At 43.1% G+C, this 24,528-nt stretch overlaps 1 protein-coding gene across 5 annotated transcripts in view; it reads right to left on the bottom strand.

The window, feature by feature from the left end:
• MARK1 (microtubule affinity regulating kinase 1) overlaps positions 1–24,528 on the bottom strand; it is a 387,182-nt gene that overhangs the window by 75,417 nt on the left and 287,237 nt on the right. For all 5 annotated transcript variants that reach the window (XM_029593165.1, XM_029593162.1, XM_029593164.1 and 2 more), the window contains 5 exons: positions 18,926–19,025; positions 15,160–15,272; positions 3,278–3,431; positions 1,460–1,653; positions 540–640 (listed from right to left, as the gene is read on the bottom strand). In XM_029593165.1, coding sequence (XP_029449025.1) covers positions 540–640; positions 1,460–1,653; positions 3,278–3,431; positions 15,160–15,272; positions 18,926–19,025 — 662 coding nt within the window. The remainder of the gene's footprint in view (positions 1–539; positions 641–1,459; positions 1,654–3,277; positions 3,432–15,159; positions 15,273–18,925; positions 19,026–24,528) is intronic.

Below are 24,528 nucleotides of genomic sequence, written 5' to 3' on the forward strand. Positions count from 1 at the left end.
GAAATATTCATTATTTGACATGGGTTTGTTCCAGTCCCAAAAAACGTGCTGTACTGCACTTTCATACTAAAGACACTATATCCCACTATAGAGACAGCTATAGCCTGTACAGATAGGGTGCCACAGAAAACGAGGGATCTTTGTCACTACGCAGCAAGCTACTTCAGCAGGGTTATGTTTTAAATGACAAGGGAATGAATGCAATTTTTCTTCTGGGCTGTATTCCAAGATCAGGCAGTATAAAAGAGCTGAACAGAACTGATCTGCATGACCTTCTTATAGAAGCAGATTTATGACACCTGTATGAAATGCAATTTATTACGCAAGGGCAATAAAGGGAACACCACTCTTTTCACTTGCAATGCCCTATAATTTGCATTAAAATAGTAACTCTTGGACGACTTACTTTATTTTTTTTATTTTTTAAAAGACGTCTCCTGTTTTATCACACCTATCCTCTTAAGGGGTCCCACTTATGAATCTAAGTGTCCAGGGACCTCCGAGGATATATCTGTGAGTGACATCAAATAGACGAGTACCTGCTGTCTTTTCCATTCTGTATTGCAGAATACCGATCTGTGGTGCGCTCACAGACGTAGGTGTTCCTTCGCGTCATTCCACCACCAGGAAAGACGTTGTTCTGCATTAGGAAGAAGAACATTGAGAGAAGAAAGGAAAATGCATTCACTCGCAATGCACTGTACTGCAAACACATATCTACCTAAAGGAGAACCACTGGAAAATAGAAAACTGATAAGGCTCGACCACCACCTGACAGCATGTCGTGTTTGTGGAGATACAGACATAAGCACCATGAAAATGCACGGGATATACTGGGTCTCTATTGCACATGAATATGGCTCCTGCATATTCGCGGTGGACAATCCTGAAAACCTAACTGCCTGTGCGGTCAGTACAGGTTTGGGAACCACTGCCAAAGTGCATCCTGAACCCAGCAACCCTATAGGGTTTGTGACCTGCCGCAGAGTTGGTCCAGGCATCAATAAGTTTTGACATTTTTGCTCCTAATCTTCAATCTGGCCCCCCCCCCCCGGAAACAGACTGCCCAGTTAACTCTGGGGAACCCTGGCTGGTTCAAGGGCAGGAGAAGCACCTCCTTTAAGGTGCATCCTTAGTGCCACTCCTTAGCTAGCGAAGGCCACCCATGCTAACAGCAGCCCAGCTTCCCTCCCCTCCGCTGCATGCTCAGACCCAACCAGTCCCGACGGGCAAGGATTCCCAACCTGGATCCCTTGTATCCCAGCCGAGCCACGGTGCCAACCCTGGGTGACACTTTAAATGCTCTATCGAGTTTTTGTTTTACATTTTGCAATTAGGTTGTGTGTAACCTATATTCCACAACATTTTAAACTAGAGTTGTTTTTGTACAGTACACAGAAAGGACAGTTATTTTTGAGTAATCGAAACAATAAATGTAGCAATATAAAAATACACTTACACTTGGAACCGTGGTGGATTTTTTTCTTTCTGGTCCCACGAGCGGACTTACTGCCACCTCCCCTTTGGAGCCAACAGTTGTGCTGCTAAGTTTCCGGGCTGCATCTCTCTCCCAGTCCTCTTTCTGTTCACTTTCAACACTGTTCGCCTGAGCCCGTTTTGTGTACGATACGGCAGGAGGAATGGATGGACCGGCTGCCAGTTGTAAAAACATACATTTTTACATCTGTATCTATGCACTAAAAGGAAAATTCTGTTTTTTATCGATTATGGGATACTTTCACGTAGGTCCTGCTGTATAATGAATGCGCCTGTTGTACTTTTTAAAATATAAATAAATAGTGGAGTGTTTATATCCACCTCAAAACTAATTTCACCATTTTTACCAATGATCCTTTCTCAAAAAATATGTGATTGCAGCATATTGCTAAGATTAGACTTAGCTGTTGAAATTAGAAGGAAAATAATCTGAAATCAGATTGAAAATATAAAATTCAAACAAATAAGAGGAAAAGGATATTTTTGTCTAACTAGTTTAGACAATAAACCATTAAAATACTTCTACTTTGGGGTGTGACTGGAGTATTCTTTGTTTCCCTTTCAGATTGCAAACCTAATAATAGTTATTAATTCTAAAAATGAATTTTAGAATATAATTTTAAATAAACCTGTCTCTCCAACCATACTGACAATGAATCAGGGATCGTGATCAAAAGGTGAATGAGTCTGAAAACACTTAGATCTTTGATGCTCACAATCTAAACACTGGTCCATCTGTAATAGGCAGAATAAGCACAACGTAGACTGATTCTTCCTATAGGAATGCATTGGGGCTGCAAAATGAGCCACTGCAAAGGCCTTGGGAAGGAGAGGATCTCTCTTCAAAGAATAAATAGTATTGCTAAATATCCAGTTTTACTATGTGGGTCCATTAAGAGAGTTTTTAATTACTGATGGTTCATCTTCTGCTGAAGCCCCTTGTAGGTGATACTTTTTTTTTTCCTCTAGGACAGCTTCATATACCTGCAATTAGTCCACTAAAAAGATCTCACCTTTTATCCATGTTGTTAACCTTTATTGCTACATATTTGACTAGATTAACACAGCAACCACCTGCTGTTTTTTCACTGCTTAAGGTCCAAAGGATATCACAAAACAGAAGATATTCAGAAAAAAAGTAAAATCCTGGACAAACACCCCCAGAATCTAAACAGAGTTTCTGGACTCTATCTTCCAATGCCCCTATTCACCTTGACAGAAGGAAATCTATATTTTAATTGTGCAATACAAATTATATTGTTACTGTAAGTCAGCTTTACTTAAAAAAGGTAGCTGTCCGACTGATGCAGCAGTGCTGTGGCGCACAAGACTAAGGTACATCCCTGTGTCTGATGGAGTCAGCAGGGCTCAAGCACACTGCAGAGGTGATACGCTCAAGTCCCCGGTGACCTCCGCTGGACACGATGCGGCACGGTGCTACAGTATCTCTCCAGGCTTTGAAGCTGGGGAGGGGGGGAGAAGGATAAAAGAGGAGGGTAAAAAAAAACAAACAAAAAAAACAGAGCTATGGGGATCAGCTTTCCCACAGCTGTGCTGCATGTGGTACCAAGGTACTACAGTGGCCGTGACACCAGAAGGTAAGGATGACTCTGGTGGCATGTGTGCCAGAGCCGCTGGTAAGGCTCACGTGCCACCACACTGAGGGAGGGTGAAGCACCCCAGCATGCACGGGGGAGGGGCTTGCAAAGCCCACGCAAACTCAGCGCAGTCAGGTCTCAAATCACACGCTTCACTTCACACATCCGAAGGCCATCCCCACCGTGATCACTGAACCTCCGCTGCTTCTGATTGGCTGATATGCTCCGTTGGACCTTCATGTGAGCAGGGGACTGCACAGAGCTATTGTTCAGGTCACTGCTGGGTCGCGACCTTTGACAAAGGTTGCTATTGGATAAGGACTCGCTTCCTTCAAACTAGAAATAGAAAATGAAAATACAGACGTCTCAGTTTTTTTTAGGTCACTATAAGCTCAACTGTAAGCCATCAGCAGATATAAAGCAAGTAGGCAAACAGGTCCAAATTCTACCTCAGTCAGCAAAGCTCAAGCCTCTTTAGGTAGAGAGAGTACCCAGTTGCAACCAAGCAATAATTCTTGCATATCCTGTCCATTAAGTGAGAAGATTTCAGGGATAAGAGGCTCTATACAGATGCATTTTTTAAAATAATAAATCACACATTTTGACCTTTAGCAGTATAATCAACAACTCCGCTTGAGAGCTGAATATTCCAGGTTTATAGTGCTACATTCAAGGATGTGCAAAATAACATTTTCATTTTGTGAAAATATTCCGCATTAGAAAATTCTACAAAAAAAACACAGAAAAGGACTAAATTCAGCAGTTGCTGTGTATTTCACTTTTCTAACATACATATTTTTAAAAAATTTGAGAGAAAGGTCTAAACATATGTACAAATTTGCCATTTTTTACCCCTTTCATTAAAAATTTTCCATTAAATTCTATAGTGAAAAACATCAGCAGCAGCAACTTTCCCACAAAAACGAGCAGCTTTGTTTTTGTTATTTCCATGGTCACTGCATATTCTCTCACACTTCTCAGCTTGTACTCCGTTTTTTAAATCTTGCATAGCAATCGCAATAAAAAAAAAAAACCAAAGCAGAAAAGAGGTCCAAATTATGGTGAATTGGAGAAGCCAAGTTCTGCGATGAGAAAAGGAAAATTGGTTCTTACCTACTAATTTTCATTCCTGTAGTATCACAGATCAGTCCAGACTCCTGGGTTTTGCCTCTCTGCCAGCAGATTGGAGACAAAGTTTTACTGACATTGTACATAACCCAGTGTGCCACCTGCAGTCCCTCAATTTTGACCTACACCCAAGCCAAGATGACAGCAATAATCATAAACTTCTAAGCAAACTCCCTCCCTTCCGAGCTGGAAGAAGGTGAAGTTGCCCAAAAAGACAATGGAAAACTCGTTTCTCATTAATGAAAACCTCCAACAACTCCGCACTATATACAAAGCAATAGTACGAGCAGTAGACCCCCCCCCCCAGTAAATGGGCGGGTCTCTAGACTGATCTGTGGTCCTACTGGAACGAAAATTAGCAGGTAAGAACCAATTTTCCTTTCCCTGTATGCACCAAGATCAGTTCAGACTCCTGGAATGTACCTAAGCTTCCCTTAACTCGGGTGGCATCTGGAGAGTTCTGCTTATAGAACACTCTCACTAAAGCACATGGAAGCCAGAGCCCCATAAGAACATAAGATATGCCATACTGGGTCAGACCAAGGGTCCATCAAGCCCAGTATCCTCTTTCCAACAGAGGCCAATCCAAGTCACAAGTACCTGGGCAAGTACCCAAACATTAGATAGATCACAAGCTACTATTGCTTATTAATTACTGTCATAGCAGTTTATGAATTTACCCTCTAGGAACTTATCCAAACCTTTTCTAAACCCAGTTACACTAACTGCTGTAACCACATCCTCTGGCAATGAATCCCAGAGCTTAATTATCCACCCTCAGTCGTCTCTTCTCCAAAATGAACAGCCCTAACTTCTTTAGCCTTTTCTCATAGGGCAGCTGTCCCATGCCCCTTATCATTTGGTCATCCTTCTCTGTACTTTCTCCAGTTCAGCTATATCCTTTTTGAGATGTAGTGACCAGTACTGCACACAGTATTTATTCAAGGTGTAGTCTCACCATGGAGCGATACAGAGGCATTATGACATCCTCCGTTTTATTTTCCATTCCCTTCTTAATAATTCTTAACGTTCTGTTTGCTTTTTTAATTGCCACTACACACTGGGCTGACGATTTCAATGTATTATCCACTATGATGCCTAGATCTCTTTCCTGGGTGGTAACTCCTAAGATAGAACCTGACATTGTATAACTACAGCAAGGGTTATTTTTCCCTATATGCATCACTTTGCACTTGTCCACTTTAAACTTCATCTGCCATTTGGAAGCCCAGTCTTCCAGTCTCACAAGGTCCTCCTGCAATTCATCACAATCCGCTTGAGATTTAACTACTCTGCATAATTTTGTGACATCTGCAAATTTGATCACCTCTCTTGTTGTACCTCTTTCCAGATCATTTATAAATATATTAAAAAGCACCGGTCCCAGTACAGATCCTTGAGGCACTCCACTGTTTACCTTTTTTCACTGTGAAAACTGACCATTTAATCCTACTCTGTTTCCTATCTTTTAACCAACTTGCAAACCACAAAAGGACATCACCTCCTATCCCATGACTTTTTAGTTTTCTTAGAAGCCTCTCATGCAGGATTTTGTCAAACACCTTCTGGAAATCCAAATACAATACATCTCCTAGTTCACCTTTGTCCACAAGTTTATTCACCCCTTCAAAAAAATGTAGGAGATTTGTGAGGCAAGACTTCCCTTGGGTAAATCCATTCTGGCTGTGTCTCAAACCATGTCTATCTAAATATTTTGTGATTTTATTCTTTATAAGTTTCTACGATTTTTCCCGGCACTGAAGTCAGGCTCACCAGTCTATAATTTCTCGGATCAGCCCTGGATCCCTTTTTAAATATAGGGGTTACATTGGCCATCTTCCAGTCTTCAGGTATATCGGATGATTTTAATGATAGGTTACAAATTTTTACTAATAGGTCTGAAATTTCATTTTTTAGTTCTTTTAGAACCCTGAGGTGTATACCACCGTTCCAGGTGATTTACTACTCTTCAGTTTGTCAATCAGGCCTACCACATCTTCCAGGTTCATCGAGATTTGGTTCAGTTGCTAATGCCTAGCAAAAGTATGCAATGATTTCCCAGTAGCCGCCCAGCAAATTTCATGCAAACACACCTGTTGTGACTCAGACCAGGAAGTTGCCATAGAACACATCGAGTGCGCCCCTAAACCCCCTGGCAGTGGGCACCCTTTAGAAATGTAAGCCGACACGATCGATTCCTTCAGTTACTGCACAATTGTAGCCTTAGACGCCTTACTTCCCCTTCTTTGGACCACTCCACGTACAAAGAGGTGATCCGATCTACAAAGAGGTGGTCTGATCTAGGAAATCAAAAGTGACCTTTAGATACCTCAATAATGCATGCCTCTCAACTATGAGCCTAAGCTCCCCTGTGTGAGGTGTAAGGAAAACCAAATCCAAAAAAGCTGGAAGATCAACTGTCTAACTAAGATGGATCGCCGAGACTATCTCAGGCACCATGCATGAAGTTATCCCTGAATCAGACATCTGTAGGAAGGGATCTTGACACGATGGCACCTGGAGCTCCAAACTTCTCCTGTTGGAACAAATAGCCATGAAGAAACCACTTTAGGAGTCAAGTCCTTAACTGTAGCTCTCTTTAGTGGTTAAAACCGAGCCTCACATAATTCTCTAAGGACTATATTCAGATTCCAAGATGGACAAATGTTCCACACATGAGGATGCAAGTTTTTAACTCCCTGAAGGAACGTATAACATCTGGATGTGCAGATAGAGGATACCCTTGCACCTTACTCCGGAGACAACCCAGTGTCGCTAAATGGACTCTCAGAGTTAATGGACAGTCCCTTTACCAGATCCTTTTTGTAGAAATGCCAAAATATGTGACACCATAGCCTGACCTGGCTGAGGCTGCACTCAGTCAACAGCAGACCAGGACTCGAAGATCAAATTTGCACATATCTCAAGGATGTAGAAGGTCACCTAGCCTGCAATAAGTTGGAAATAACTGCTTTGGATTATCCTCTCCATCTTAGTCGTCTCCTCTCAGAAGCAAAGCTGTGAGACAGAATGAACCACCTGACCCGAAAATATTGGGCCCTGGTGGAAAAGAGTCGACCGATGTCCAAACCTCAAGGGCCCGTCTATAGCCATGTTGATCATATTTGGGAAGGAAAGTCAATATGGCCACGCTGGAGCTACCAGGATCACATTGTCCAAATGTTTCTCTATCCGCCGTAATCCTTTGTCCATCAGAGGCCACGGGGGGAAAACAAAGAAGAATCCTTCAAGTCCACGGCAACACCAGAGCTCCGATTCTTTCCATACCATGTTTTGTTCAGCAGCTCTAAAACCCCGACACCTTGGTGTTCTCTTTGGACGGAATACCCCATCTTCCGTGAATGAAATACATACCTGCCTCATTCCCCGACTGAGAAAATCCACCTGAACGTTGTTCATTCCGGCGATATGAGACGCTGCCAGCCGCTCCAAGTGCGGATTTGCACAAAGAATCAACTTCTGGGCCTCTCGAGCCACTGCATTATTTGATAGGATCCGTACTGGATGGCTGCGTAACCTTGGCAGATAGGCAAGCAACGCGAAATGCACCGATCTCGTCTCTGATTGATAGATCAGGAGACCTCCTGTTTTGACCACTGCACTGACTGATCTAGCCACAATGCGCTCCGTCTGGAGAGGCTTGCATCGGTGGCGACTATTACCCAATTCAAAACCTCCAATTCCACACCACATTCGAGACTGGTGTGAGTAAGCCACCACAAAAGACCATCCTTGGCTTCCCCCTCTAATGGAAGATGAAACTCTTCCAATAAAGGATTCCAGCAGGAGAGAAGAGCTCCCTGGGGAGGCCGCATATGTGCGAACGCCCAATGCATTAATTCCAATGTCAATGCCATAGAACCCAGGACCTGTAAATAGTCCCAGACCATAGGTACTGAAAGCTCTAGCAGAAGCCTAGTCTGATTCTATATTTTCAGCAATTTCTATCTGTGAGAAATACTCTCTCCACTAACGTGTCGAACTGAGCTCCCAGATACTCCAGAGTTTGAAAGAGGACTAAATGGCTTGTTGCTAGGTTCACCACCCATCCTAGAGACTTCAAGTGCATCAAGTGATTGTTGACCGAGGTCCTCTGATTTTGCACAAATGAGCCAGTCATCCAGACACGGATGTACCAACACATCCTGTGTTTAAATAAGGATTGGATAAGTACTTGGAGAAGTCCATTACCTGCTATTAATTAAGTTGACTTAGAAAATAGCCACTGCTATTACTAGCAATGGTAACATGGAATAGACTTAGTTTTTGGGTACTTGCCAGGTTCTTATGGCCTGGATTGGCCACTGCTGGAAACAGGATGCTGGGCTTGAAGGACCCTTGGTCTGACCCAGTATGGCATGTTCTTATGTTCTTACCCTCCTTTTGCAATGCGGTGCCCCCACCACCATCACACCTTGGTGAAGGTACGTGGAAACATCCCCAGCCAAAGGAAGGGCTGGAGACCAACAATTTTACCTTAGGACCATGAACCTCAGGAATCTCTGGTGCTCTGGCCTGATGGCTATGTGCAGATATACCTTTGTCGACGTGAGAGATGTCAAGAACTCTCCCTTGCGTACCACTGCTATGATGGGCCTCGGAGTTTCCATGTGGAAATGGGGAACCTTGAGAGCCACATTTACCTTCTTTAAATCTAATATCTCTTGAATTGGATACAGGGGAAAAAGAAACAGGATGTTTAACTTAAAATTGACCTACGGCCACACTATGTTCAGGATCTGAGCCAACAAACTCAGCAAGACATCTCTGTGAAAAAAGAAAAAAAAAATCTGAGCAGAGTCCGAAATGGCTCTCAAATCATATGCAATTTCTCCCTCGTTTAGAAGTGAGAAAGCTAATTCCCCATCGGAATCCTCTGATGACTCATGATCCACATATCCTTGCATATTACCAGGGACAGCATCCCTGTGGCATTTTCCTGCTGTGAATGACAAATGGGAGGCCCAAACACATGATCCCTACATAGTAGGTTGCTTTGCCTTTGCAGGGCGCCCCTGCAGAAAGGTCTGCAGGCCATGGAAATATTCCATCCAGGAGAAGGAGGATGATCTATACCGGAGTCCATAGGCCCAAACTTGTTCTCTCCAAACTTTCTCTCTTGGGGAAGCGCCTGGCCTCAGAAACAATGGAGAAGGAGAACTGACCATTGCCTCGCCTCCAACTCCACTCCCCTTCAGAGACACCATAGGCCGAGGGGATGTCCCTACATGGGCAAAAGCTGTAGTAGTCAAATCACTTTGAGCATCTAAACAGTGCTGACACAAATGAAGAGAAAGTGAGGACTGAATTGCTATCAGATAAAGCACTTTGACCTGTTCATGCCCGGTGCCTAGCTCTCCTGAACTTCGGCTATATTAGGCCTCCTGTGTGCACACCAACGCCACCCGAGCGTACACGCACCCCCTCAGGACGTGTGTAAATACTCATTCAAGTCTAGGTCGCAGGCGTACGAGCTCAAAGCTAGGCCACGGCCTTACGTGCTCAAGTCCCCATGCATGCAACCACCACACAGCAAGAATGTGCACACACACCTACGCAAGTGGGAAAAGAACTGCTGCCACGGCCTATCACATAGCTAAGCAAAGCCTGCCTGCACCTTCAGCTCGTTTAGGTCTGGATCAGTTTAACATCCAGCAATGAAAACCATCAAAGACATGAAGAGCTTCTCAACAGCTCAGGCCTCTTGACTGGCTGAGAATCCATGAAGACTGGGGCCCGAGAACCAGCATCCCTTGCTGCTTGTTCTGCTAAACAAGTTTTGCACAAAAGCAAATTAAAACCAGCAGAAGAAATCTACCAGAACCAGAGACTCCTTCTTTCTGCACCTCCGCAGGACAGGGAACTGCCAGTGATAGTTGAGAAGGGGATTCCCCTGCCTCTCCTGCAGATTCTGCTAGGGAAAGCCTCAGTGCTAGACCCAGTTACCTGCAAGGCTCGTTTTATCGGTGCGGCCATGCTTGACAGACACTGAATGCCATGTCACTTCTGCCGAATGCACACGCTGTTCCTTCCTGCACCTGTGGCACCACCAGCATCTCAACGGTAAGCGGGGTACAGTCCCTCGGTGCCACGGAGCCAACACCTGGTCTCCTCCACAGGCAGAGGAATCTGCTGAAAAAACCCATCACTGAGCTTCCTGAGCTGCTAAGTTAGCTCCCCCCGCCCGGCCGGGAACCCTGCTGGTGCAAAGACTCCTCTAACTTGGTCCTTGTTCTCTCTCTCTCTCTCTTTTTTTTTTTTTACTCTCTGAGAACATATAAAGATACATAGAAACAATACTTTTCTTTGGCGCAGAGGTTCCGGTTCCAGGAGCGCAGGCTGCATGGCAGATCAGAAGAGAGCCAGACCATTGGCTATATCTGTCTCCTTTTGCTAAACTTTAGTGACCCAGCCCAGGACAAACCATATAAAAGGGATACTTTTCCCGTTCCACTGGGCTTGCAGTGCAGAACTGCCAGCAGGTTCCACCGCTGTCTTGTGGGGGATGAGGGATCTGGACCACCAGATGTCCACCCCACAGACCTCCAAGACCGAGCTATTAGAAGGATCGCCAATCCCCTGCTCATCTGCCTCAAAGCAAGGGGATGGCCCCACCAGGACCTCACAACCTCCTGGGAGGATCCAGGAATGTTGACTTTTAATATTCTTTTTTTTTTTTTCTCTCTCTCTCCAGACTGCAGGTTTTACACCATCCACCATCTGCTGGAGACAGAGAAATACTGAGGGACTGCAGATGGAACACTAGGTTATGTACAGTGTCAGTGAAACTTTCTCTGTCTCCATCTGTTGGCAGGGAGGCAAAACCCAGGATTCTGGACTTATCTGGGTATGTACAGCGAAAGGAACAATGGTTAATTCATTGGGTCCTCTAAATTTACACAAAAATGAACAGCAATTAGACTGAAGTTCTACTCCTGGCCAAGTGCCTCAATGATCACAATTCTGTAATCTCCGACTTTTTTTCTTAATTTTAGCTTTACATCTGCTCTGTCCATAATCTTGGTGTTATTCCTGAACCAGAGTATCTTTAGTATGTCGATTCTCTAGCACCATTACATCTATCATTCACCATCTATGCAATATTGCCTGCTTCTATCATTTTCTTGACTCTGCTCTTGCTAAATGTATTATTCATGAATTTACTTCTTAATACAGAGTATTGATTACCACAACCCTATGATTCATCCCCAAAACCTGCACCTCTTATTTTCAGTATATCATCCTCTCTTTTCCCAAAAAGAGGGACTGTACCAGCAGAGGCAGCATTTGATCAGAGACATATTTTGCATAGATTTTTCCTGGAGTAATCAAGTTATTGATTTTTTTTCCCAGCACTTTTTCAGCTGCCTGTGCGGGGATAAAATTAAGAGAAAAGGAGCACTGCATATTCTCAGTCCAACCTTTGCAACACTGTGCTGGTTCTGCATCTTTTAGGAGCCCAGGTTTCAAAAGTCCAGACTTGCTCCCGCCTAATTTCTGATAGTATATATCATCTCAAATCCCCCTCTATCTAGTCTTCTCTTTCCCCCTTTATAACCCAACCATATGTGGTGCCCGATCCTCCTCTACAGTTACATTTCTGTGCCTGGCTTGGTCTACTAGCGTTTTCACTTCATTAGCTCTTTCCCCTCAAGTACCCTCTAGTCTCCTTTGGCCATTAATGCTAAATTTTGCCTGCTGTTTATCTGTAAACATTATTATTTTTTATTATGATACCCTACATTAAAGCTTTGGGAGCAGAACAACACAATAAGATGCTGAATATGAACTTAAGCTGTACACTGAGGAATAATGAGGATTTAAGAATGAAAAACAGCAGCTTCATGAAGGATCAAGAGGGTATCAAGAAAGTGCAGCAGGGATCTGCAGTGGCAAAATCCGATTCTACAAACAAAATGACCCAATGTATATGAGAGGGGGCTTATGAATAAAATGAAAGTGGAAAAACAGAGTGAAACACATATAGGGTTATACAAACAAGCACAGAAGGGCAACCTGATGAATGTTTCAATTTACTCAGAAGGTGGAACTAATGGGAATTCAGAGGAGTTTAAGCAAGGATAAATAATGAAAGAGAGAACCAAGGTAGTTTGAAAAAGGGGTGAAATGCAGAACTGGGCATGAGTTTGGGGCGGAGGGGGGGGCGAGTGGACTGACTGCCAAAATTAGAAGGCCTGCCAGGTGTGACCTGCTGCAATCAAACCTGAATAATTCCATGGTTTGAAGGATGAATTGCATAGCTTGCCTTTTTGTACACCATTATATAATGTAAGACATCTTGGCCAACAGCACCATTTGACAGAAGACGACAGACAAGATTGTTGATTGTACCTTTGCTTGAGTGCTCAAATAAAGTGAACAAATGCTTTAATTAAAGCAGTACATACATGTTGATAGGGACATTTTTTACAAAGTGAAAATGAGTGATCTTGATTATGGAAAAAATCTAATGGGAAAAGAAAGTGAAAAGTCAAAATACATTGCGACATTCAGACAGATTGGTGGTGGTATTATATACTGCACCTAGAGCTTCCATTAGGCCTTCGGGTCCAACTTTATTGACTGAAGATGGACTTCTGTGACACTTTGTGCTAACTACTGAACAAAAAAGGAAACTGAAGGAAGCTGGAAACTGCTGATTGTGCTGACGCCAGTGAAAGAGCAATCGTCAACAATGTCTGAACTGCAGATTCTGCAAGATGTGCATGCTCCAAAGAGTCAAAGACCTTTGCCTGCTATTCACTGATCGCCAAATGAGATCACTGGTGAAGACACAGCAATGGCACAGCATCTCCAATAAGGTGGTCAAATGGAAAAGTTCAAGAGACGTGGCCCAGTATACGGCTGCTCCACCCACCCCCCACCTCATCTATACATCTCCTGTAAATAGGGAGAAATTTCAGAAAAGTACAGCAAATGCCATTCATCTATAAATCGCCTATGATTGACAGGTATATGAACTGTAAATGATAGAATTATGACCCAGATCACCAGATTACGGAGACATCATCAAGAAGATATCCTGATTTCCTGGCACAAGACTGCTCTACATCTCCCTGAAATCATCTTTACCTTCAGGACTCAGATTGGCCTACCTGGACATGAAGGTGAGCATTATCTGTAGAAATAATCAGCAAATCTGTTTCTCTGTTTGCAGGTGATCTCTTGCGAATGCATCTAATTAACAGGGTCATTCATCAAAATGCGTTAAGCCATTATTGCAGGCATTAGGGCCCTAACGCCTGCGATAATGCCATAATGCATGCGTTATCACGTTGCGTGACGCAAATGCAAATTTTGAAAATGTATTCAAAGGAGAGGAGTTGGGGTGGGATCTATGAAAATGAGGGGCAGTAATGCAGCGTGCGATAGAATAACGCACGTTATTGCACGGTTTTAATGCTAGAAATCACTACACTTTTTTTTTCCTGGTGTTAAGCTGTGCGATATGCCCGAAACAGAATTTGTGATAAATATCACGAATTCAGTTTCTGACATTTTCGGTCAGGGAGAGGGGAGAGGAGTAGAGAGAGAGAGCGCCTCTGGGGTGGCGCACAATTGTCATCTATATATACCACTATAGGAGGGTAATCTAGTAACTCGAGGTGAGGTTTTAGTAGTGGGTCTAGGGTTTTGGGGCCAGTTTCACATGCACAGTGACATGTATGAACAGCACAGTACACATCAGTGAAGATTTGACATGATTTAGAGTGAGGAAAGTCACACAAAGATGAGATTTCTACAATGTTCTCTCACCCTAGCTTGATGGACTCACTACCAGGGTACTATCAAGCTAGGGCAAGAAAACACTGTAGAAATCTCATCTTTGTGTGACTTTCCTCCCTTAAAATCACATCATATCTTCACTGATATGAACTGTGCTGTTCATACGTCTGACTGGGCATGTAAAGCTGGCCCCAAAACCCTAGACCACCACCAAAACCTCACCTCAAGTTACAAAATTGCCCTCCTATAGTGGTATAAATAATTGACTACTATGACAGCCTTATAAAGAGGGTCTCTCTCTCTCTCCCCCCTTTTTCCTTATTGCGGGCATTATTCATGCGAAATTTATAGCATTTTGATGAATCTAGGCCTAAATTGCTAAGAAGAAATATATTATAATCCAATTGGCTTGTAATTTGTAGTCTTAAACTTTAGTTTATTTGGAATTTCCTGGTTTCTAAGAATTATTAGTACTGGCAAAATTACTATTCATATAGCTCATTCTCTCTCCTCTCATACTACATCTTGGCCAAGAGCACCATTTAACAGAAGAGGACAGGCAAGATTGATTGCTGATTGTATCTCGCTTTGAGCGCTTGAATAAAAGTGAACAACAAATGCTTTAATTAAAGTAATAAATACAAGCCGATGGGGACAGTGTATGCGAACTGAAAATGAGTGATCTTGATTACGGAAAAGATCTAATAGGCAAAAGAGTGAAAAGTCAAAATACAGTGCCGAGGCTCTTGGCAGTAAGAGAAATGAAAGGTGGTTGAGTCTTTCCAGATTCATGACGGGATGAAGAGGCATTGGTGGGGGGGGGGGGGGGGGGGGGGGCGTCAGTGCAGAGGAAAAAAAAAAAAAAAAGAGGTCTGTTAGGTTAATATAAAGTAGTAATTGGATATTCAGAAGATAACATCAATTAAACACAAGACATAACACAGAAGAGGGAAAAATGGGAAGGAAAGGAAGATTGTTGTCTCATCTACATAGCTGTGACAAGATGGATGAAGGAAATAAGAAGAAGGCCATGTGCGTGAGTGTAGAGCTAGAACAGCAGTGAAGTGCAAACCGAGTCCTGGGGGAACTACATCTATAACGTAACTTCAAGTGAGATACACTGGCAGATGCTATAGAGAAAATGCAATCTAATAACTTTGTCACTTACTTCAGGTGGTTTCCTGCCTAGAAGCAGGTAAGTAGCCATGACTTCGTCATACTTTTGGTTGACTAAAGATTCACTAATTTCCTCTCTTGAAAATCCCATGGTGACCATGATATCTATTAGAATGAAAGAATCACACACAAATATATGTAATCCTGTTTTCTGACAAACCAAATTAACAGCAGAAATATGGGTACAGAAATACAATTAAAATGACAGACCATCACTTCTTTCTAGTCTTTAACATAAAGGGACAGAAATAAAAAAAAAAAAAAAGTCCCCAAGTTAGGGACCTATTTTCAGCCAAGCTTAAGAGCCCAAGTTCTCAGCTGAAAATCCGCATAAATATAGGAGCTATAAGTTAGGTCCCTAAATTGAGGCCTGCTATTCATTTGCCCAGATTTAGGAACCTAAATTAGATGGTGAGATCTAAAACTCAGTGCTAAGCTCCTAACTTTGGGGCCGATGCAATACTGTGCTCTCAGCCGAGCAAACTGTTTAACCCGCAGTTGGATACGGGTTGTATAGGCGCGTCCACAGCCCCTTATGCTATAAGGGGATTAGCGCCTCCACAAAGCACGTCCAATGCGCCAGGAAACTAATAGGGCTCATCACATGCAAATGCGATGAGGCTATTAGTTATTCACGCCAAATGCAAAAAAATAAATAAATATGCGTCCAATACACACATTTTAGTGCTCAGAAATTAATGCTTGCCTCCTTGACAGTACGACCCTAATTAAAATAATGCATGGCACCCCCCAGGAGAGGTGCCTGGGAGCGTGTTAGGAAAGCAGGCGCTAAACACTCAGCACTTTTTTTTTTTTGGCATTTCCCTGCCCTAACTCTATCCCTATAGCCACCTAAAGAAACTAGGAGCCTGATTTTAGGCACCCAGTTCTAGTAAATGTTCAAAAAAGCCAATTTAGGAGCCTAAACTCTTTGAAAACTGGCCCCAATAATTTGAGAGAGTCATTTATCCTTATAGGTTCCATTTTGCTACAAAGCATCTTTCCACACCTCAGCTCGGATACATGAACAAATAGTGCTGCTCATTTTACAGATCTTCTAAAATGAGTCCCACTGGCATCGGCTCTGTTACATTTGCCGGCTCGCGGGACATCCCCCTTGTACCAGTGCACTCACCTCCAGGGAAGCGCCGATGCCAGAGTCCCCTTCATGCCACCAAGAACGTGGCCACTGGGATCCCCTTAGGCGCACTCCCATGACGCGCACCTAAATCGTAAAGGCCCCACACTGGGAACCTTTAAGGCCGGCGCCCACAGATGACGTCACGCAGCTGGGTATTTAAATCCCAGTCACACAACGAAAAGATGCCCTAGCAGCAGGTCGACTAGATCAGTGGTTCTCAACCTTTTCTCGGCCGGGACACGCCTGACAGATGGTTCTCACACGCGTGACACACTGAACTTATGACCGTCACGGAGCTAGATGTAAACATACTCTCTGCATCCACGGGAACCCCCTCAACCCCCCAACAATGGGTCACTGCCCATACAACTCACCATACAAAAAAGATATTCTGGTTCTGGTGACATCTCAGTAAAAGCAAAACAAACTCCCTTTACTTCTAGGCACAGGAGCCTTCCTTCTGAAAAGACAGTAATTTACCACTAAAGCATATCCTATTGAGAAAACACAACAAAAAAGATTGATAAAAATGCCTACACGCTAGTAAAATACCTCACCTCGGTCACACACAAAGCCACCAAGGGCAGAAAGACCACAAATTATAAATATGGAGACAGAAACTGGAATGGAAAACCAAAAAAGCCACTCTGCATGCAGTGCGAACCTGGAGAAATGGAAAGAGAAATATAGCACCTAACGTAATAATGCACACAAACTAACCCGCACAAAGTTAAACCTGTATTATGGAACACACTCAAACAGTAACAACCCTATCTATGAAAAGGCAACACTACAAATATTAAACCAGGCCCTAAACACCAATATACTTCCTATTAGGAAAACAGTACAAGCCAAGCTGCTATAGATCCCCACACAGAAATAACTGTAAAGCTATACTAATAATGTTTCAAAACAGCTGATGAACAGAACAACATCCAACAATTAAAAACTCATAAAAATTATTAAAATATTGTCCAAATACCAATTAAATATTTCAAAACAGACAGATTACATAATACCCAATAATTAAAATGGCAGTCAATCAAGAAAAATAAACTTAAAAAGACACCTTTACTTATCAACTCCTACTGCTTTCTCTTGAAGGCCAAAAACACATACCAGAGGCAACAAGGGCTGCTGAAGCTCTGCCCTCACGATCCTCTTCTTAGGGCCCACAACCAGTCACTCACTCACACACACACACACACACACACACTCACACATATTCCCCAAATTACCATGACCAGTCTTGGTCTCTCACACACACACCAGTCATCTTCCTGACCAGTCTCTCTCTCTCACCCAGAAACACATCACCTGCCTGACCAGTCTCTCTCTTAATCACACACATGCTCTCTCTTATATACAAACTCAGACTCACATACCAGCACACACCCATTCACACCAGGCACCTCACCCAGGCATCCATTCACACCCACTCCCAGGCTCCCATTCACACATGCATGCACCAGGCCTCACCGCCAAACCTCTTCTTCCCTCGCTGCAGGGATGGGCTCCAGTTCTGCCGTGGCTTTACTCCAGCTGGGCGTCTTTTTTGCCACCACAGGGATGGGCTCCCGTGGCAGCCTTGCTTTGTTGGGGGTCGGGTTTCCTCTTCACTGCAACGGGGATGAGCTACTGTGGCGGCCTTGCTTCATTGGGGGTTGTGTTTCCTCTTCACTGCAACGGGGATGAGCTACTGTGGCGGCCTTGCTTCATCGGGGGTCGTGTTTCTTCTTCACCGCCATGGGGATGAGCTCCCGTGGCGGCCTCACTTCGACACTGCCACTCCTCCCAACCCCCCACCCCCGGCCTATGCTATGTCCCTGCTTCCTGCCTCACCAGCCAATCAGAAGCTTCCTCCCTTCTTCCTACTCCCACTGGCAGGTAGAAGGGAGGAGGCTTCTGATTGGCCTGCGCGGGGGCAGGAAGAATGGAGGAGGCTTGAATTGGCCCATGGGGGCAGGGAACGGGGAAGCACAACCGGGGCAGTGGGACACCGAGAGCCGCAACACACCTGCCAGTGCTTGGTGACACACCGGTTGAGAATCGCTGGACTAGATGGTCGTGTAGTGTGAGCTGCTGCACCTGTTCCAGCCTTGCCTTGTCCAGCCTCGTCTCTTCTATTTTCCTTGTTTCTGTCATCAGTATCTCCTGTGTCTCCATGTTCCTCTCGGCTTGCTACTCTGGACCTGACTCTATCCTTCACCTGACTACGTTTGCTTGCCGCCTGGACCTGACCTCTAGCCTTCACCTGACTACTCTTGCTCACTGCCTGCCCTGAACCTTGACTCTCCTCTTGACATCTGTTCACTTGCTGGTGTATCTCTGGACTCTAGCTACCATCTCTGCCCTAGGGACCCACCTAAGTCCTGCCAACCGCCAGAATCCAAGAGCTCAATCTGTGAAGGAGGCGGCTGGTGGTGAAATTCCTGCTACAGGATGCATTTGTCAGCTGCCAGCATAGGCCTCGGGATCTCACCATCGAACCTGCGTCAACTACGCCACAGCACTAAGGGCTCACACACCCTGTGTATCCATTACAGGCTCCTTCTAGGAAATATGAAATTGTATTCTCTTGTAACATATTTCAACACAAGAATTAGAAATCTCTTACCTATTCGTTTGGTGTCCTTAAAATCTGGTTCGGGCTCAATATATGGTTTCAATTCTTCCTCTTCATGGCCAACATTCATCCACCGATCCTTCATAATTTGCTGTGAAGTGTAAACAATTGCAATTGATATTCTCCTCTTCTAAACATTCACCAAGAAGCACAATCGGTTACTCCGATTCAGAACAGAGCTATTTAGAGCATGTACTGTAAATTACAATAGTAATAATAATAATAAAAAAAAGACTATTTTTTGCATCATCATTAATAATGCCTCAACAGTGTACGGTCATTAATAAAGCCCATCCATGTACAAAGTGTTTAACCAGATTAATTACAGAGTTGCAATGCCTTTGCCCAAAAGATTTCATTCAACTTTTGCAAACAAGGAGGTAAACTGGTCTTTTCAAGGGCACCCAGTGAGCGGTGGTTAAAACGGGAATCAAACCAGCGTACATAGCAGCTTGCAAAAGATAGCAGGAGGAGGAATGAATAATATTCTATGTTTAAACAGTGTGTCTGAACACCTGAAAGTCCTGCATGGGAGATTATACTTCTAGTGGAGTAAAGTCATACATCTAATTCTTTTCAATAGTTCCTGTCCTCTTGAAGCTGGATCCCATGGAAATGTAGAAATTTCTTAAGCTGCACATTTAAATTAATAGTATTAATGAGAATCCAAATTAAGCAATTCAATCACAAGTCTGTTATACTTTGGGGATAGTTAAAACCCTAACTTTAAACTTGGCGTTTGGCAAACAATTTTGTTAATACATTAAAATCACAAAATAGGGTTCCAACAATGTCTAATGTGGAGTAAATGTATGGTGGAAACAGTAGAAATAATGTGCATAGTATATAATATAAAGTTTGACAAGACTGGAACACTCACACCCACAATATACAAACAGTGTTTTTATTATTAAAGTTATTTAAAAATCAATCATTTTAGTGAGCCACAAAGCTTTGCAGCAGAACACCTATTTTATAAGATCTTGGCACATCTCTTCTTCACAGCTTTTTACTTTTTAAATTAAAAGTGCTTTCAGAGTAGAACCCTGCCGCCTATAGAGATGGCTTAAAAGAAGCCATCTAGCGGTCATTTCTGGGGTCTAGCGCTGGCCAGCCTTTGCCCCTATCGGGTCTTCTGGGTACCATGAAATTGCACGTCTTTGTTTATTTATTTATTTATTTGTTGAGTTTTATAATACCGTTATTCGGTAGAGCCATCATAACGGTTTACAGATTATGTAATTATCATAGCAGTTGAGCATAGTAAAACCTTGTGAACAATATACATTTTCATAGAAGATTTGTAACAGTAGAGTAAGGTGAACATTTTCAAATATAAAACGTATCAAGTCAGAGAGCAAGGAGGGGTTGAATGGGGAGGGTAAGGAGGTTCATAAGGAGAGCAGGAAATATGAGGATTATAGATGCGAGTTCGGTTGAGAGCTGGGATGATCAGACGTCTGAGAGTTAGTATAGAATTTGCGGAAAATAAATGTTTTAGGTCTTTTTTGAATGTTTTCAGGTTGTGCTGGATTCTCAGGGCTTTGGGTAGGGTGTTCCAAAGTTTGGGGAAAGCAATGGAAAAGGCTCTTTCTCGTGTAGTTGACACATATTTCACCATAAGAATTAGAAACCTCCTACCTATTTGTCTGGTGTCCTTAAAATCTGGTATAGGCTCAATATAGGGTTTTAATTCTTCCTCAGTTTCTATTAGAGGCAAAAGCCAGCCAGTGCCATTTTGGAAGATGGCACTGACCAGCCTGGAGCCTAGGGAGTGCTCCAGGCTCCACTAGACCCCTGGGATGACCACTAGACTACCAGTCTAAGGCAAGGGTACTCAAACTAGTCCTACAGGCCCTCGCCAGCCAGTCAGGTTTTCAGGATATCCCTAATGAATGTGCATGAGTTTTATTTGCATGTACTACCTCCTGTTTATGCAAAATATTTCTCATGCACATTCATTAGGGATATCCTGAAAACCTGACTGGCTGGGGGTGCTCGTAGGACCGGATTGAGCACCCCTGATCTAAGGCATGAGGGGGCTACTAGACTACCTTGGTCTTTTTCGAAAGGGGGGGGCTGGGTGTCACCATGTGATTATAAACACTGAATTTTTTTCACTTTTTAATTTTAAGCTACCTCTACAGGGGGAGTGGGTGGAAGCTAATCAGACTCCCAGGGGAGTCTGATTAGCCTGGGAAGGATTTGCCCCCTGGAAAGGATTTGCATTCCTGTTCTTGTCACATGCCTTTTCTTTTAACATCGGGATTGACACCATCCATCAAGTTAACAGCCTCATCTCAGATTCTGTAAACAAAGGTCTTCTGACCACCTGTTCCTCTTCCGAGACAGAGGGCAGCTATCCTTAGGATACTAGAAATCCCTCTTTAGACACAATCTGAGGTACTGAGGACTCTGGAAAAGAAAGACTTAGAAGCCTAGCCTTCAACTACCTCATTCCATGAGAAAGATTATGGAGCTATTGTTATTATGGATTTTAGGAGATTAAATTGGGAGTTTTAGTGTATAATGTAACTGTACTAATTTTGTTTACTTGTAGGGAGAGAGTGTATTTATTACTGAATGAGTGGTTTAGTTGGTTAAAACAGGTTTTTTTTCTTAGTGAGAGTAGGGCACAGGACATTCTATAGCCAGGACTATTAATTGTTTTTATTATACTTTATTCTAATTGTGATATATATTAATGGTGACATTTTATATTTTGCTTTAATGGTTATGTCTGATGAGTACTTTGAATTCCAGGTTTTGGTGAAGAAGGCGGTATACGTAAACGAAAATGAAATGATCTGAAGCTTTCTTGAAAAACATTTTCAGGATTTGTCTTGAAGTTCTCAGCGAGTCAGTCCACAATAGAGAGGGCCAAGATCTTTCTTGGTATCATCTTCATGCTCCCTGGTGACAAATCCACTCTTGCCTGTTCTTCCTTCTTTCTGGTGTTCAGGGGTCACTCAACGGTGTAGCTGTCCTCAGACTCAGAAAAGCAGGAGATTAAAAGACCTTGGTTGTTCCCAGGTATTGTCCCCTATTCATAAACGTGGTAACAGTGAAGAGGATGGAAATTACAGGCCAGTTAGTCTGACTTTAGTGATGGAAAAAAGAATGGAGACTGAAGAAAAGATTAATGAAGCATCTTGAATCCAGGTGGTTTGTAGGATCCAAGGCAGCATGAATTTATCAAGGGGAAATTGTGTCAACTGGTTGACTAAAAATTGAATCTGGGCAGGTGCTGGATGTAGTGTACTTTGATTTCAGCAAAGCTTTCAATACTGTATCACACAGAGATAAACTGAGCAGCTTGGGGTGGGGCTTGGAAGTGGTGAACTGGATGCCAAAGTGGTTGATTGATATAAGAAAGAGTGTGATGGTAAACGGCATTCACTTTGAAGATAAGAAAATCTGATTAGCAGAGCATCTTGGGAATTGGTCTTGGGGCCAGTCCCGTTCAATCTCTTTGTGAACAAGATTGTGGAGAAATTAGGAGGAGTGTTTTTATGGATGCTAAGATTGTACTGTAGTGCAAATAATACTGGAGGCCTCACTTCTGGAAGTATTTTAGGCAGAGTGGAGGTGTCCCAGAAAAGGTTTACCAAAATGGTGCAAGGGCTGCATCACAAGCCCTTTTAGATGAGAAATGTAAACATTGTACCTAAAGGAAAGGAGATACAGGAGAAATATGATCGGCACATTCATATACCTAGAAGATTTTAATACTGCACATGAAGCAAACCTTTTTCAAGGGAAGGAACATTCTGGAACAAGAGGATAAGATATGTTATGCTCTGAGGAAGTAGACTGAGGAGCAATGACAAAAAATACTTTTTCACGGAAAGAGCGGTGGATGTGTGGAACATCCTTCCAAGGTAGATGGTAGAGGCTTAAACATTAATGGAGTTTTAAGTGGGCATGAGATAAGCATAGAGGATCCTTAGTTGCTAAAAGTGAAACATAGAAGATAGCTGGTGGCATGCATTTGTGTTTATAGCACCATATTTGCTTGATTCAACAGTAAGTGTTGATGCTGCCAGAATGAATGACAAAGTGGATAATACAAAATGTTCAAAGTCTTAGTGGAAATGCTGGCAACCACGTGGCCAGATCTGTCTGGCAAAGTGCAATGGTAGGATGCAAGTTCTATGATAACTAGGCGGCCTAGAAGTAATAAAGTCCTAGCAGAATCGCAGGCACTCAAAATGCTGGGTCTGTCTGGCAGGCTGCGCAGGGGACCTAGGAGACTCACTAGTAATGATAGCTATTTAGATCAAGTTGTGATGATAAAATCAAACTATCAACTGGATCTTTGTAGCAGGCTGTAAGTACAGAAATAACTAGAAGACCTAGCAGAAACGAAAGCGCTCAATGTAGCAAGGTTTGTCTTGCAGGCTATATAGGTCCAAGATGTTTGAGCAACAATTATGTTAGTATTACTAGCTATTTAGATTACAGAGATTTGGGATTAGACATGAGAAAGGTGGGGATGCTGAAGGCAACTTTGCATAATTATCTATCCAAGATCATGGAGTTCTAAGGAGAAAACCAAAAAAATGAATGGCGAGATTTTGCAGGTGGTCACACACTGTGATCAGCAGTTAGAATGTATCCTTAGCAATGTGAACAAAATAACTGTGCATATACTATGTATGTTACTATATTGATCTTAGTATAATACATCTATTTTCCACAATTCGGGAGGGGATGACCCTTAGGACTTTTTTCACCATCTGGTTTCTTCTCTCTGAGGGACCAATAAGGAGTTTTTATATCTAGTAGTGCTTTAGAAATGATTATTAGTAGTAGCTCTTTACAAAAATCAAATGGTGACAGTTCTCTCTTTACTGGTACAGGACACCTCAGAAGAGTGAACTGGGACAATCTAGCTAACCACCACCTATTGTTTCAAGCCTGGAGCCTCAGCCCATCACTCTCTAGTGTTCCCTAGGTGTCACTGGTTCTGCAACTGCAGGAACTCCAGGAATAAAAGTGGCTACAGCTAGATGTTAAATCAATAGTCCCTCAGCCTCTTCCAAGCTCTGCTATAGTCCCCCTCTCTGTCAAACAGAGTCAACGTGTGATCTCTGCAGCTCTTCAGACAAGACTCAGTTGCACTATGGAATCACTGACTTACCCCACGTGGAGAATGGATGCATGCAATACGAGTACCTTGTTTCTACACAGTAATAGACTGACACACGGAGGAGCAACAGAGGTAGAAGGGATCATGAGAGGAATTCTAACTAGCATTGGCACCGAGCTGCAGAGTCAGCTGGTGGCATACCCTATATGAAACAGTCTGATAAAAATTCATCGCGGATACGGTCAAAAATGGTTTCTTTAAGCTACACACGCTTAAACGTACTAAATCTCTTTTACACCAATATGATTTCCGCACAGTCTTACAGGCAACTATTTTGTCAAAGATTGATTACTGCAATGCTCTGCTACTGGGTCCACCTAAAGCCACCATTCAACCTTTGCAAATGCTGCAAAATGCAGCTGCCCGCATTATCACCGACACAAGCCGCCATGATCACATCACTCCAGCTCTTCAGTCTTTGCACTGGCTACCCGTGGCTCAC

The sequence above is a fragment of the Rhinatrema bivittatum genome, chromosome 3, assembly GCF_901001135.1.
Source record: "Rhinatrema bivittatum chromosome 3, aRhiBiv1.1, whole genome shotgun sequence".
NCBI lineage: Eukaryota > Metazoa > Chordata > Amphibia > Gymnophiona > Rhinatrematidae > Rhinatrema > Rhinatrema bivittatum.